Below are 13367 nucleotides of genomic sequence, written 5' to 3' on the forward strand. Positions count from 1 at the left end.
TTATTTAATAGTTTGATTATTTCATACTTTTCTTTCAGCTGGAGGTAACGGACAAAGAACTTGCTTATGATCCTTATATAAAAATACTCCAATTGAACTTCATCATCCCTGATCAGTGCGTCTTCTTAAATAAATGCTTTTAGTTCTACGATAAAATTCTATTTAAAATGTACATTTGCTGACTATGATAACACAACTGTTTTTGCATAATGCAAGAGTGCTCGTACACAAGCGTGCACATACGCACGCACGCACGCACACACACACACACACACACACACTCGGGTGAATTGTCAGGACATTTTAGTCCTTCCATTGTAGTCTTGGCAAGGTAGGAAAAGATGAATGCCCACACACTCACACACATAAACACGCACACACATACACACGCACACACACACAGAGACACCTAAGAAAGAGGAAGTGTACTGTGACTGAAAGATTGTGGATTTTTCCAAAACGTGTTTCCTTGTTCTTCTCCTGCAGGTGATCTTGGCTCTCCCTCCATCACACTTTTGACAGGCCTCTCCAGTCAGGTTTCCTCAAGCTGTAGGAAACCCCTTTTTCACGGTGAGTGAAGTCGACTTTTGTTCATTTTTCACTTACTGTGGTCATTGTACACTGTGGTCATTGTACACTGTGGTCATTGTGCAGTGTGGTCATTGTGGACTGTGGTCATTGTGGACTGTGGTCATCGTGGACTGTGGTCATTGTGGACTGTGGTCATTGTGGACTGTGGTCATTGTGGACTGTGGTCATCGTGGACTGTGGTCATTGTGGACTGTGGTCATTGTGGACTGTGGTCATTGTGGACTATGGTCATTGTGCAGTGTGGTCATTATACACTGGTCACTGTACACTGTGGTCCTTGTGCAGTGTGGTCATTATACACTGTGGTCATTGTGCAGTGTGGTCATTGTGGACTGTGGTCATTGTGGACTGTGGTCATTGTGGACTGTGGTCATTGTACACTGTGATCATTGTGGACTGTGGTCATTGTACGGTGTGGTAATTGTACACTGGTCATTGTGGACTGTGGTCATTGTAGACTGTGGCCATTGTACACTGTGTATATTGTGGACTGTGGTCATTGTACATGATGGGTATTGAACACGGGTCTTTGTACACAGTGGTCATTGTGCTCTGTGGTCATTGTGGACTGTGGTCAATGTGGACTGTGGTTATTGTACACTGTAGTCATTGTGGATTGTGGTCATTGTGGACTGTGGTCATTGTGCTCTGTGGTTATTGTACACTATAGTCATTGTGGACTGTGGTTATTGTACACTGTAGTCATTGTGGACTGTGGTCATTGTGCTCTGTGGTTATTGTACACTATGGTCATTGTAAACTGTGGTCATTGTGGACTTGGGGTTGGACAGGTCCACTGCTTTATTACTGAGCAGGACAAAATTTGGATGACCCAGTATTCCTGAGGGAGGAGAACAATGAGAGAGAAAGAGTTGAAGACGGACCCCTATATGCTGTTTCCGAGGTCAGTTTAGCATTTCCTCCAGTAATTGTTAAGGTGAGGATTGGGGTAGGGGGAGCTGATCCTAGATCTGTACCTAAAGGGTTACATTAAATGATAGCCATTTAGCAGACTTTGTTATACGGAACTCGATTTAAGTGCCTTGCCTAATCGAGGACACATCAGATTCTTCATCTTGTCGGATCAGGGATTCAAACCAGCAACCTTTTTAGTTACTGGCACAACGCTCTTTACCGCTTGGCTACCTGCGGCCCTAGTTGAGCCGTGTCAGATTTTGCATGTATGTTAAAAGTTTTCGGTTTTTAGTGTCAATAGATTCAATAAAAATATGCCCATGAAAGATAATAAAACATGATTGTATTGCAAATATTTAATTTAAAAGGGTAGTCAGGTAGAACAGTTCACCATCTAGTGGCTTCATAGTGTACACACACACACACACAAATTGGTCTTCTGATCAGCTATGAAAAATAACTGATGTTATTGTTCATAAGACCAAATATTGGAAAAAGTATAAACTTGTCTGCCTGTCTAAATGCAGCCTTTATGACTTAATCTACGGCCCACTGGGCAGTTCTCTGGTTGAACCAACGTTTCCATGTTATTTCAATTAAATGCCTTTGAACCGATGTGGAACGCAGTAGATGTTGAATTGACGTCTGTCCCAAGCGTGGGTATGTGTGTGGACTCTCATCACTAGACAAATTTTACACAAAGTCACTCTCACTCACACACATCCACTAAGAAACACAGACAAACGTAAGTCTTCCTTCATAACAGGACATCAGCAAATACAGAATTATAAAATGACTTCCTCTGTCACAAATAAATTAGTTACATGTAGGGGATGACATGGGGGTATACAGTACAGATATGGGGGATCTGTTTCTACACCCAGTTATTTCTTAAAGGGACAGTTCATCTTCATCTCCAGCAATACTCCAACATCAACATATATTAAAATGGCGGCTTCTATGTTTTGTAGTCAACAAGATAGAAGTTAAGTGTTGATGTTGGGAACGTTGCTGGAGATGATGAATGAATTTGAATGAACGGTATTGTCTATCAACACAAAATGTTAGTACTTGGCCTTTAATCACTGGGTTCATTCTGTTGGTTAATGTCTTACTACCCACAACTAGGTGTTTTATTGAGTATGTGGAAAAACATGATTGCATATAACTTCAGATGGTCCTTTGTTCTGTTACCAGATTGAGTCCAGAATTGCACCCTATTCCCTACATAGTGAAGGTACAGTAGTATTTAGGGAATAGGGTGCCATTTAGGGATGCACCCTGGCCAAGGTGAGAAAGGGAAGGAGACAGGATTCCTGATTGCATGGTGCTTCACCTTCAGACCTGCATTACAGCATCATCATACCTAGTACACCTAGCAGGATCAGAAGAGCTATGGAGGCGAGAGAGAAGTAGTAGAGAAACAGAGAGAGAGAGAGAGGGGAAATTATATAGCCTTTCATATTGGTTGTCTACTCTAGGTAATACGGGATTATATTAGTTACTACGGTAACACTTTATAATAACTTCCATGAATTACGTTATGAATAGTCATATACATGCGTAATAAATAATTATTCATTTATTCATCATTTGCTTTCAATGCTTAAGTGAATAATGAAACATTCTTTATAAATAGTTGAATACCTAATCATGTTACTATTACAAAGTGTTAGTGGCGCTTCTTATGTGGTTATTACCTTGAGACAGGGTGTGCTGCAGGCCAAAGGCGTGGCTGGAGGTGGTGGAGGGAGCAGCAGTAGTGGTGGTGATGATGTTCAAAGAGTTGGTCACAGCATTTTGGGGGTTGGACAGGTCCACTGCTTTACTACTGAGCAGGACAACATTTGGACGACCCAGTATTCCTGAGGGAGGAGAACAACGAGAGAGAAAGAGTTGAAGACGGACCCCTATATGCTGTTCCGAGGTCAGTTTAGCATTTCCTCCAGTAGTTGTTAAGGTGAGGATTGGGGTAGGGGGAGCTGATCCTAGATCTGTACCTAAGGGAAACTTCACCAGGAGCGTGTATGGATGAGTGCCTCACCGTTAATAAAGGATCCATTGAAGATGGAGAGGTAGAAGCTGGTGTCGATGCTCCGGGTGGCCGTAGCGTTGGGGACAGTAGCAGAGAAGGTGCACTGGATGGTCTGACCGTTGACTGAGCCCTTCACAGAGTTCACAGGCAGCTACCCAACACAACGGTTTTACCACAATTACCATTAGTCAAATGTCAGTAGGCCTACAGTGTAGTATTAGTCAGGTACCCTGTTACTCTCCCAGACACTGTCCAAAATGGCACCCAAGTGTATATGCAGGGAATAAGAGTCAGAATTGAGGTCATATCCAACATCTATGACCACCAAGAATATATGGAATTCATATGGAATACTCATACTTTTGTTCTCTATCTTGTCTACCTCAACTCACTGATTGAATATAGTGAACTTCCTGAATTTGCCTGGAATCAAACCACACCCTGAAAATTATTCCAGAAAGTCACAAATGAAACACTGTGTTCTGATTGGTCCAACTCACTGTGTTGGTGGTCAGATTTCCTTTGTCGAGGAGAGCGGTGAAGAAATTCACGTTGCCGTTGTTGTTGGCGCACACATAGATGGTGGCGTTACCATCCTGTAGAGGAGAGAGAGGATGAATTCAAATAAATAATCCTTTAAAAAGTATTCATTTTAGCCATTTCTTCCCAATGTCAATAACCCAACACCAACTCCCTTGTTTTGTAAAAAGTATAGTAATTCTGAAGGCAGTTTTCCATACCAGTGTGGAGTTTGTGGACAAGCCTACAGCGATGTAGCCACTGGACACTCCTCGTAGCTGGAAGGAGAAAGTCTGTCCCGAGGACTGCTGGGTGGAGACGAAGAAACAGGACCCAGCCACGGCCGGATCACAGTTTTCCGGCTGAGCAGCACAGAGCTGAGTCTTTCCACATTCTGTCATTGAGATGTTTACCTGTGTATGAAGAGTTCATCATTAGTTGCTGTCATTTCTTTGGAAATAGTGTAGCATATGAGTGCAAATGAAACTCCCAAACCGGCACTTTTGCTAAATCTGCTTACAGTTTCCATGGCAGTGTGTGAAGTTTATCAGAGAGAGAGAGAGAGAGAGAGAGATAATTCGTTGAAAGGAAAAACTGAGAGATTGAGAAGAAATGTGTGCTTCCTTTTTCTAGACTCTGGGAGACCGAGTGAGACATATAGTTTAGGCAACTCACCGTGAGAGCTGTGATGATAGTGTTGACAACAGGTACCACAGCCGTCGGAGACATTGTTGTGTTGGGTGCCATGGTACCATTGATTGTGATGTTGACGCCCGGGGAATGTGTTGTGCTAAGGTTCGTTGTTATGTTGGGTCCTGTAGTAGTAACATTAGCTGCCATAGTGACGTTCGGGGCCACTGTGGAGTTCTGGGTCTGGGCTCCCATCACCATGTACGCCATTACCATGACGACTGCGAACATCAGTCTGCTGCTATTGTCCATTCCTGATAGAGTAATGGAGATCCAGATGGTTAGGATGTACTCCTACTACTACTAATAATGTATTTGTTAAAGATCAATACAATTCAATATTTACAAATGTAATCATCAACAGTCAGATGCATTGCACTATCATGCTTATACTTCATATACATGCTCGCACATGTTGTCGATGATACAAGCTTATTTCAAAAGCTTTGAGTTGTATCAATGGGAATAGGAAACTATCGTACCAGCGTGAATAAATAGATTTAAAATACCTGTGAATAAACATAGGCCTAATATTATTGTGGTAATTGGTCATTCATTCATGGTGGTGTACTAGACAGCAAAACATTGCATAGTGAATGGGTAACACTGTTGAATTAAAATAGACCAGAATTGTTTTATTTACAATATTAATTGGCAGTGGTGTAAAGTACTTAAATACTACAACTAGTTTAAAGTACTAATTAAGTAATTTTGCGGGGAATCTGTACTTTACTATTTATATTTTTCACAACTTTTACTTCACTAGCCTAAATTACTAAATAAAATGTTATTTTTACTCCATACATTTTCCCTGACACCCAAAAATAAATGTTGAATGCTTAGCAGGACATGAAAATGATCCAATTCACGCACTTATCAAGAGAACATTCTTTGTCGTCCCTACTGCCTCTGATCTGGCCGACTCACAAAACACAAATGCTTCGTATGTAAATTATGTCTGAGTGTACCCCTGGCTATCCACAAATAAATGTAAAAAACAAGACAATTTTACCATCTGGTTTGCTTAAAATAATGAATTTGAAATGATTTGTTTTACTTTTGACATCTAAGTATATTTTTGTAAATACATACTTAAGTATATTTAAAACCAAATACTTTTAGACTTTTACTGTGACTTTTCTATTAAGGTATCTTTACTTTTAGTCAAATATGTCAATTGGGTACTTTTTCCACCACTGTTAATTAGTAGATCCCTTAATTAAATTAGACAAAAACCAACGTCCGTATTCCAAATAGTGTTGGCTAACCATTAATCAAGCCAATAGCTGAAAATAATAGCCATTATGTCATTGTTGAAAATGCCATCATGCAGTGAAACGTAAAAAAAAAAACGTTAAAAACAAATACATCGAGTTTTTTTATATGGTCATCATCAGATAAAAGAGATGGAAACGTTACCTGTAATTTCGTGACTTGAAGGTTTCTTGAAGGAAAATAGCGTCGTGGTTCTCCTTGAACAAGTTGTCCTTAGCGTGACTGCAAGGTGAGCCGGAGGAGATGCTCTCAACAAGTGTCTTTGTGTCGATGTCACAGCTGAGCTCTCTCTCGCTATTTAAAACAGCACTCGCGAGGGGAGGGACAACATATGGAGAAACCTGCTTTTTTGGGGGGGGGGGGGGGTTCATAATAGCATGCAGGTACGTGTGACACGTACCTAGGCTCCCGGGGGAGGGGTGAACTGGCGGCGACACTCAATGGAAAGAATGATGTTTTTAAGCTTACTCCTGACCTCCGACAATAGATTGTGTCCAGTCATTGCTGCCTTTTCCCAAAGACCCATCTTCCTGGCTCCAATTGCTTCCATTCACTTATATCTGTATTAAATATGCTGGCGACTACAGGCAATACTATTTGCAAAATATAATTTAGGACTAAATATAATCCACATTTAAAGTCAAACGACATTTAATCATTTTCTCTTGACTTATTCTGTGATTCTTCCCGGGGTCATAACATGGCGTCATTCACACCTGTCCAACTCAAGTAACACGTGATTCTTTCTCTGTTTGTTTGATCTAGCTGAGTTGAGCCTCACACAGTGGATGAGGGCAGGCAGTGTTTTGAATTCAATCTTGATCTTAGATACGAGTTTTGATGAATAAAAAAAATGACATACTAGCTATAGTTAAAATTGAAAAATGTTTCTGGAGATGACAGAAGTTTAAGATATGGATGTCCTATTTTCATTAACAAGCCAGATATAGAAAGTGCAATATTATGAACCAAGTAGTGTGTGTATTATGAAATGCTAAATATTTGTAAAATGGATATTATATAATTATTCTATACTGTCATGGATTATATTGCCCCACCCTGGTGTTGTAAGGGAATGGGAGTGTTGATTCACTCATTTGAGAATCAGATGGGAGTGAAAGTGAGTGGCTGTTGTAATGGAGAGAAGGTGAAGTTGTCAGGACATAGCCATTAACAACGACAGGTCACTGTTACAGACAATGGAGCCGATAACTGCAATGGGATTGATTGTCAGTAACACACACACGCACAGAACTAGTTTTTAAAGGGACAGTGCACATTAATAGTAATTTCTATAAAAGTGCTTGTTTTAGTCAGATGGCTAATTTTCAACTGCAGTCCATGGGCAGATTAGTAAACACATTTAAATGACAATACAGACAATGAGCACATGCATACATACATGCTTACAAACAAACTAATGTTCACACAGATATGTTATGACTTTTAATCTGCTGTTGTGACATTAGTTGTGTTACGTGTACAGGCTCCCAAAAATACTGATGCGTATATAGACATACCATAGTGTAAACGAACTCACCACAGACCATGCACATCAACACAGACAAACAACACACACACACATGACTACTTCCTGATTAAGTAGTGTGTTATTGGACGTGATAGATAAAGCGTAATGGTATGATGTGTGTAATAGTATGACTGATAATGCGTGACGGTTCTCTCATACCATCACACTTTATCAGTCATACCGTCACGCATTATCAGTCATACCATCACACTTTATCAGTCATACTATCATACACCGTCAGACCATCACAGTTTATCAATCATTGACACTGATAAAGTGTGATGGTATGACTGATAAAGTGTGATGGTAAGTCTGATAAAGTGTGATGGTATGACTGATAAAGTGTGATGGTATGACTGATAAAGTGTGATGGTAAGTCTGATAAAGTGTGATGGTATGATGGTGTGTAATAGTATGACTGATAATGCGTGACGGTATGACTGATAAAGTGTGATAGTATGACTGATAAAGTGTAATGGAATGAGTGTTTGATAGTATAACTCATAAAGTGTGATGGTTTGAGTGATAAAGTGTGATGGTATGAGTGATAAAGTGTGATGGTATAACTCATAAAGTGTGATGGTTTGACGTTGTGTGATAGTATGACTGATAAAGTGTGATGGTAAGTCTGATAAAGTGTGATGGTATGATGGTGTGTAATAGTATGACTGATAATGCGTGACGGTATAACTCATAAAGTGTGATGGAATGAGTGATAAAGTGTGATGGTATAACTCATAAAGTGTGATAGTATGACTGATAAAGTGTAATGGAATGAGTGTTTGATAGTATAACTCATAAAGTGTAATGGAATGAGTGATAAAGTGTGATGGTATAACTCATAAAGTGTGATAGTATGACTGATAAAGTGTAATGGAATGAGTGTTTGATAGTATAACTCATAAAGTGTGATGGTTTGAGTGATAAAGTGTGATGGTATGAGTGATAAAGTGTGATGGTATAACTCATAAAGTGTGATGGTTTGACGTTGTGTGATAGTATGACTGATAAAGTGTGATGGTATGAGAGAGCTGTGAGGTAATGGTTATGAATTAAGCAGATAGGAATAGGGAGAGGAAATAAGGTTAGATCAGAAGTCAAATAGGGAGTGAAGTACTGCGTAATAACAGTCCATACAACAAGAACCCAAGGCCTAGTTCAGATACATTCCTGAGAGGGTTGGGTTTGTTCAATCAATGTGGTGGAACACACATTCCCCTCTCCTCTCTTCTTCCCCTTCTCTCCCCTCCCCTCCTCCTCTTCTCACTTACACAATTACATACAGATTGACGATGGAAGACGTGAAGGAATAAATCATTCAGGGCTGCAATAAACTTGGACACTGTGGAACGTTGGCAGATTTATATGACTCACACACACACCTGAAGTCTCATGATCTTGAAATGTATTGGCGAACGTGCACGCACAAACGTGCACGCACACAGAAACACACACGCCTTGGTTTTAAGTCACAGGTATGAGACTGCTGACGGTTAAAGATGCCACACCTGATTTTCTCTGCCAGTATCTGGATCCTGTCTGGCTGGTTCAGGTACTCTGGCACTACTTTACTACTTAATAGGAAGACGACACCAAACTCACCTGCTGTTCTTACCTGACAGACCACACCCACTGTTACATTTCCCAAGGCCCTAACTTTCTATTGACACTGAAGACCTAAACTTTGACGAGACATGGCTAAAACACTGCTGCCTCTGCTTTTGCCTCTGTCTCAGAAAACAACTTCTCCATCCTTGTAGAAGGAAAGCTTTCAACTAAAGAGGTTTCTGGTGACATTTTACAAAAAGACGAGATACTGTCAGCATAGCAGCATATTATGTCAACAACCATTTACATGTTTGTATATAAGGGGAAAGCCCTCATGCTCATCATATTGAGAAACTATCACGGATCGCCTATAGATTGTGTCCCAAATGGCACCGTATCCCATTACAGTGAGAGAAATGATGATGATAAAAAGATTGTGGGGGCTGTTTTATTAAACTTCAGTGCGGCAAGTCGGTTAGGGCGTCTTCTTTGTGCACGACACAAGTAATTTCCAGACAGATTATTTCACTTATAACTCACTGTATCACTATTCCAGTGGGTCAGAAGTTTACATACACTAAGTTGACTGTGACTTTAAACAGCTTGGAAAATTCAAGAAAATTATGTCATGGCTTTAGAAGCTTCTGATAGGCCAGTTGACATCATTTGAGTCAATTGGAGGTGTACCTGTGGATGTATTTAAAGGCCTAACTTCAAACTCAGTGCCTCTTTGCTTGACATCATTGGAAAATCAAATGAAATCAGTCAAGACCTCAGAAAAAAAATCGTAGACATCCACAAGTCTGGTTCATCCTTGGGAGCAGTTTCCAAATGCCTGAAGTTACCACGTTCATCTGTACAAACAATAGTACGCAAGTATAAACACCATGTAACGATTCTCGTTGGTGAAGGGAGAGGAGGACCAAAATACAGCGTCGTAAGTGTTCGTCATATTTTAATTGAAAAAACTGGACACTACACAAAATAACAACGAAGACAAAGCGAAACAGTTCTGCCAGGTGAACAGACACTAAACAGAAATTAAACACCCACAACCAAAATGGGGAAAACAGACTACCTAAGTATGATTCTCAATCAGAGACAACGAACGACACCTGCCTCTGATTGAGAACCATACTAGGCCAAACACATAGAAATATAACAACATAGAAAAAAGAAACTAGACTACCCACCCCATCTCACGCCCTGACCAACCTAACACAAAGACATAAAAAAGGAGGTCAGAATGTGACACACCATGGAACCAGGCAGCTGTCATACCGCTCAGGAAGGACACGCGTTGTTCTGTCTCCTAGAGATGAACGCAATTTGGTGTGAAAAGTGCAAATCAATCCCAGAACAACAGCAAAGGACCTTGTGAAGATGCTGGAGGAAACGGGTACAAAAGTATCTATATCCACAGTAAAACGAGTCCTACATCAACATAACCTGAAAGGCCGCTCAGCAAGGAAGAATCCACTGCTCTAAAACCGCCGTAAAAAAGCCAGACTACGGTTTGCAACTGCACATGGGGACAATGATCGTAGTTTTTGGAGAAGTGTCCTCTGGTCTGATGAAACAAAAATAGAACTGTTTGGACATAATGACCATTGTAATATTTGGAGGAAAAAGGGGGAGACTTGCAAGCTGAAGAACACCATCCCAACCGTGAAGCACGGGGGTGGCAGCATCATGTTTTGGGGGTGCTTTGCTGCAGGAGGGACTGGTGCACTTCACGAAATAGATGGCATCATGAGGAAAGGAAAATTATGTGGATATATGGAGGCAACGTCTCAAGACATCAGTCAGGAAGTTAAAGCTTGTTCGCAAATGGGTCTTCCAAATGGACAATGACCCCACGCATACTTCCAATGTATTTGAGTGGCCATCACAAAGCCCTGAACTCAATCCTATAGAAAATTTGTGGGCAAAACTTTTTTTTCTTCTATTGTGTTAATGACTGTATGTTTGTTTATTCCATGTGTAACTCTGTGTTGTTGTTTGTGTCACACTGCTTTGCTTTATCTTGGCCAAGTCGCAGTTGTAAATGAGAACTTGTTCTCAACTGGCCTACCTGGTTAAATAAAGGTGAAATAAATAAACAGGTATGCTGACAGGCAGGATAGAGCTTTGGCATTTCTTGGTGTGTTCATATAGTTTCTGTACAGGTCTGAATTAATTCATGTAATTCTTGGCCATCCAGCTTGGGTGGACCCAAAACTATTACAAGATTATTGTAAAAAAAAAAACGATGTAATAAACCAGTGTGTGTATGCCATAAGTTGGATATACTTTAGCCTGGTTCTTAACCGACTGCTGGATCACAAGTATTTCGTAAGAGTTGTTCAAAGCACAAACAGATCCGGCCACCAGGCTAAGGTGGATAGTAGTTGAGACAGAGGTGCTGGGTGTTTAGATCTTCTGATGCCCCACACAAATACTGTCCCACCGGTTCAGCAACATGACAGGGTCCTTAACAATGAATCAAGTTTCACCACAACAATTAAAGGTGACCTAGTCCTCTCTCTCTCTCTCTCTCGCTCCCTCTCTCTCCCCTTCTCTTTCTCTCTCTCTCGCTCCCTCTCTCTCCCCTTCTCTCTCTCTCTCTCTCTCGCTCCCTCTCTCTCTCCCTCTCTCCCCTTCTCTCTCTCTCTCTCTCTCTCTCTCTCTCTCTCTCTCGCTCCCTCTCTCTCCGCTTCTCTCTCTCTCTCTCTCGCTCCCTCTCTCCGCTTCTCTCTCTCTCTCTCTCGCTCCCTCTCTCCGCTTCTCTCTCTCTCTCTCTCTCTCTCTCTCTCTCTCTCTCTCTCTCTCTCTCTCTCGCTCCCTCTCTCTCTCCCCTTCTCTCTTAATTTCAATGTTAATTTTCTGACGAAAGTCCCACAGGCCCAAGTACACAGACACACACACACAACGTCAGCTTGTACATGTAAATGTCAAACTAAAATAATACATATTGACTCTCTCTCTTCAAGGAAGAGGAGTGTGCATTCCATTTGTTTAAACAGAATGGCAGCCTGAGGTGGTTTAACTCTGTCTAGCTGTTTGGAATGGGTGTAATTTTGATCCGAAACACCGTTTATTTTTCTCCAATCTCTTTGGTGCTATTTTCACAAGTATGTGGTGAATGTTCAAAACTCTAAGTACAAAACTCTAAACTGATAACTCTAGTAATGCTCTTATGTTCATAATCTTTGACTGTGCATTCATTGGGGTTTCACACATCTTTCACCCCTGGGTCATTCATGCAAAATCAACGTTTTCTGTGAAACACCATTCGAACGTTTCATTTAGTCACCAATACATCAGGCAATTATAGGCTCACCAGTTGTCATTTTAACTAACCATTAAATCCAATAGCAAAGGATACAAGATGCAATTGCCTAAACAGTTCGTGTTGAAGTGCTGAATAGAACGAATAGTAGATGGTAAATAATAATTTACCCTCTGAATGGCACAGATATACAACCCATGCCTCACTTGTCTCAAGGCTTAAAAATCCTTCTTTAACCCGTCTCCTTCATTTACAATGATTGAAGTGGATTTAACAAGTGACATCAATAAGGGATCATAGCTTTCACCTGGATTCACCTGGTCAGGCTATGTCTTGGAAAGAGCAGGTGTTCTTAAGGTTTTGTACCCTCAGCGTATATTCCAGAATGTAAATCTATGTGGATGTCATCGTCAATTTGCAACATTTCATTCTAATGTTTTCAAGCATCACTCTCAATAAGGAAGCAGCACCACCAGTTAGTTACAGTATCAACCTTATTCACCAAGACCTGTCCCCATCTCACCTGAACAGTACTCCATCTCACATATTTGCTCATCTATCACTCCAGAGTAAATTCCTCTCACTGCTCTATGATAACTATTACAAAGGCATACAGTGCCTTGCGAAAGTATTCGGCCCCCTTGAACTTTGCGACCTTTTGCCACATTTCAGGCTTCAAACATAAAAATATAAAGCTGTATTTTTTTGTGAAGAATCAACAAGTGGAACACAATCATGAAGTGGAACGACATTTATTGGATATTTCAAACTTTTTTAACAAATCAAAAACTGAAAAATTGGGCGTGCAAAATTATTCAGCCCCCTTAAGTTAATACTTTGTAGCGCCACCTTTTGCTGCGATTACAGCTGTAAGTCGCTTGGGGTATGTCTCTATCAGTTTTGCACATCGAGAGACTGACATTTTTCCCCATTCCTCCTTGCAAAACAGCTCGAGCTCAGTGAGGTTGGATGGAGAGCATTTGTGAACAGCA

General features: G+C 40.7%; 1 protein-coding gene across 1 annotated transcript; it reads right to left on the reverse strand.

The window, feature by feature from the left end:
- Positions 1 to 1847: 1847 nt before the first annotated feature.
- LOC109906354 (putative ferric-chelate reductase 1) lies at positions 1848 to 6332 on the reverse strand. Its single transcript, XM_020504028.2, has 7 exons — positions 6170 to 6332; positions 4736 to 5004; positions 4282 to 4473; positions 4042 to 4137; positions 3551 to 3692; positions 3207 to 3371; positions 1848 to 2899 (listed from the first exon to the last, which is right to left on the reverse strand). Exons 2-7 carry the CDS (start codon positions 5000 to 5002, stop codon positions 2856 to 2858), a joined length of 906 nt encoding a protein of 301 aa, XP_020359617.1. The 5' UTR covers positions 5003 to 5004; positions 6170 to 6332; the 3' UTR covers positions 1848 to 2855.
- Between the last annotated feature and the right edge of the window lie 7035 nt (positions 6333 to 13367).

Source organism: Oncorhynchus kisutch, linkage group LG16, assembly GCF_002021735.2.
Source record: "Oncorhynchus kisutch isolate 150728-3 linkage group LG16, Okis_V2, whole genome shotgun sequence".
Taxonomy (NCBI): Eukaryota; Metazoa; Chordata; class Actinopteri; order Salmoniformes; family Salmonidae; genus Oncorhynchus; species Oncorhynchus kisutch.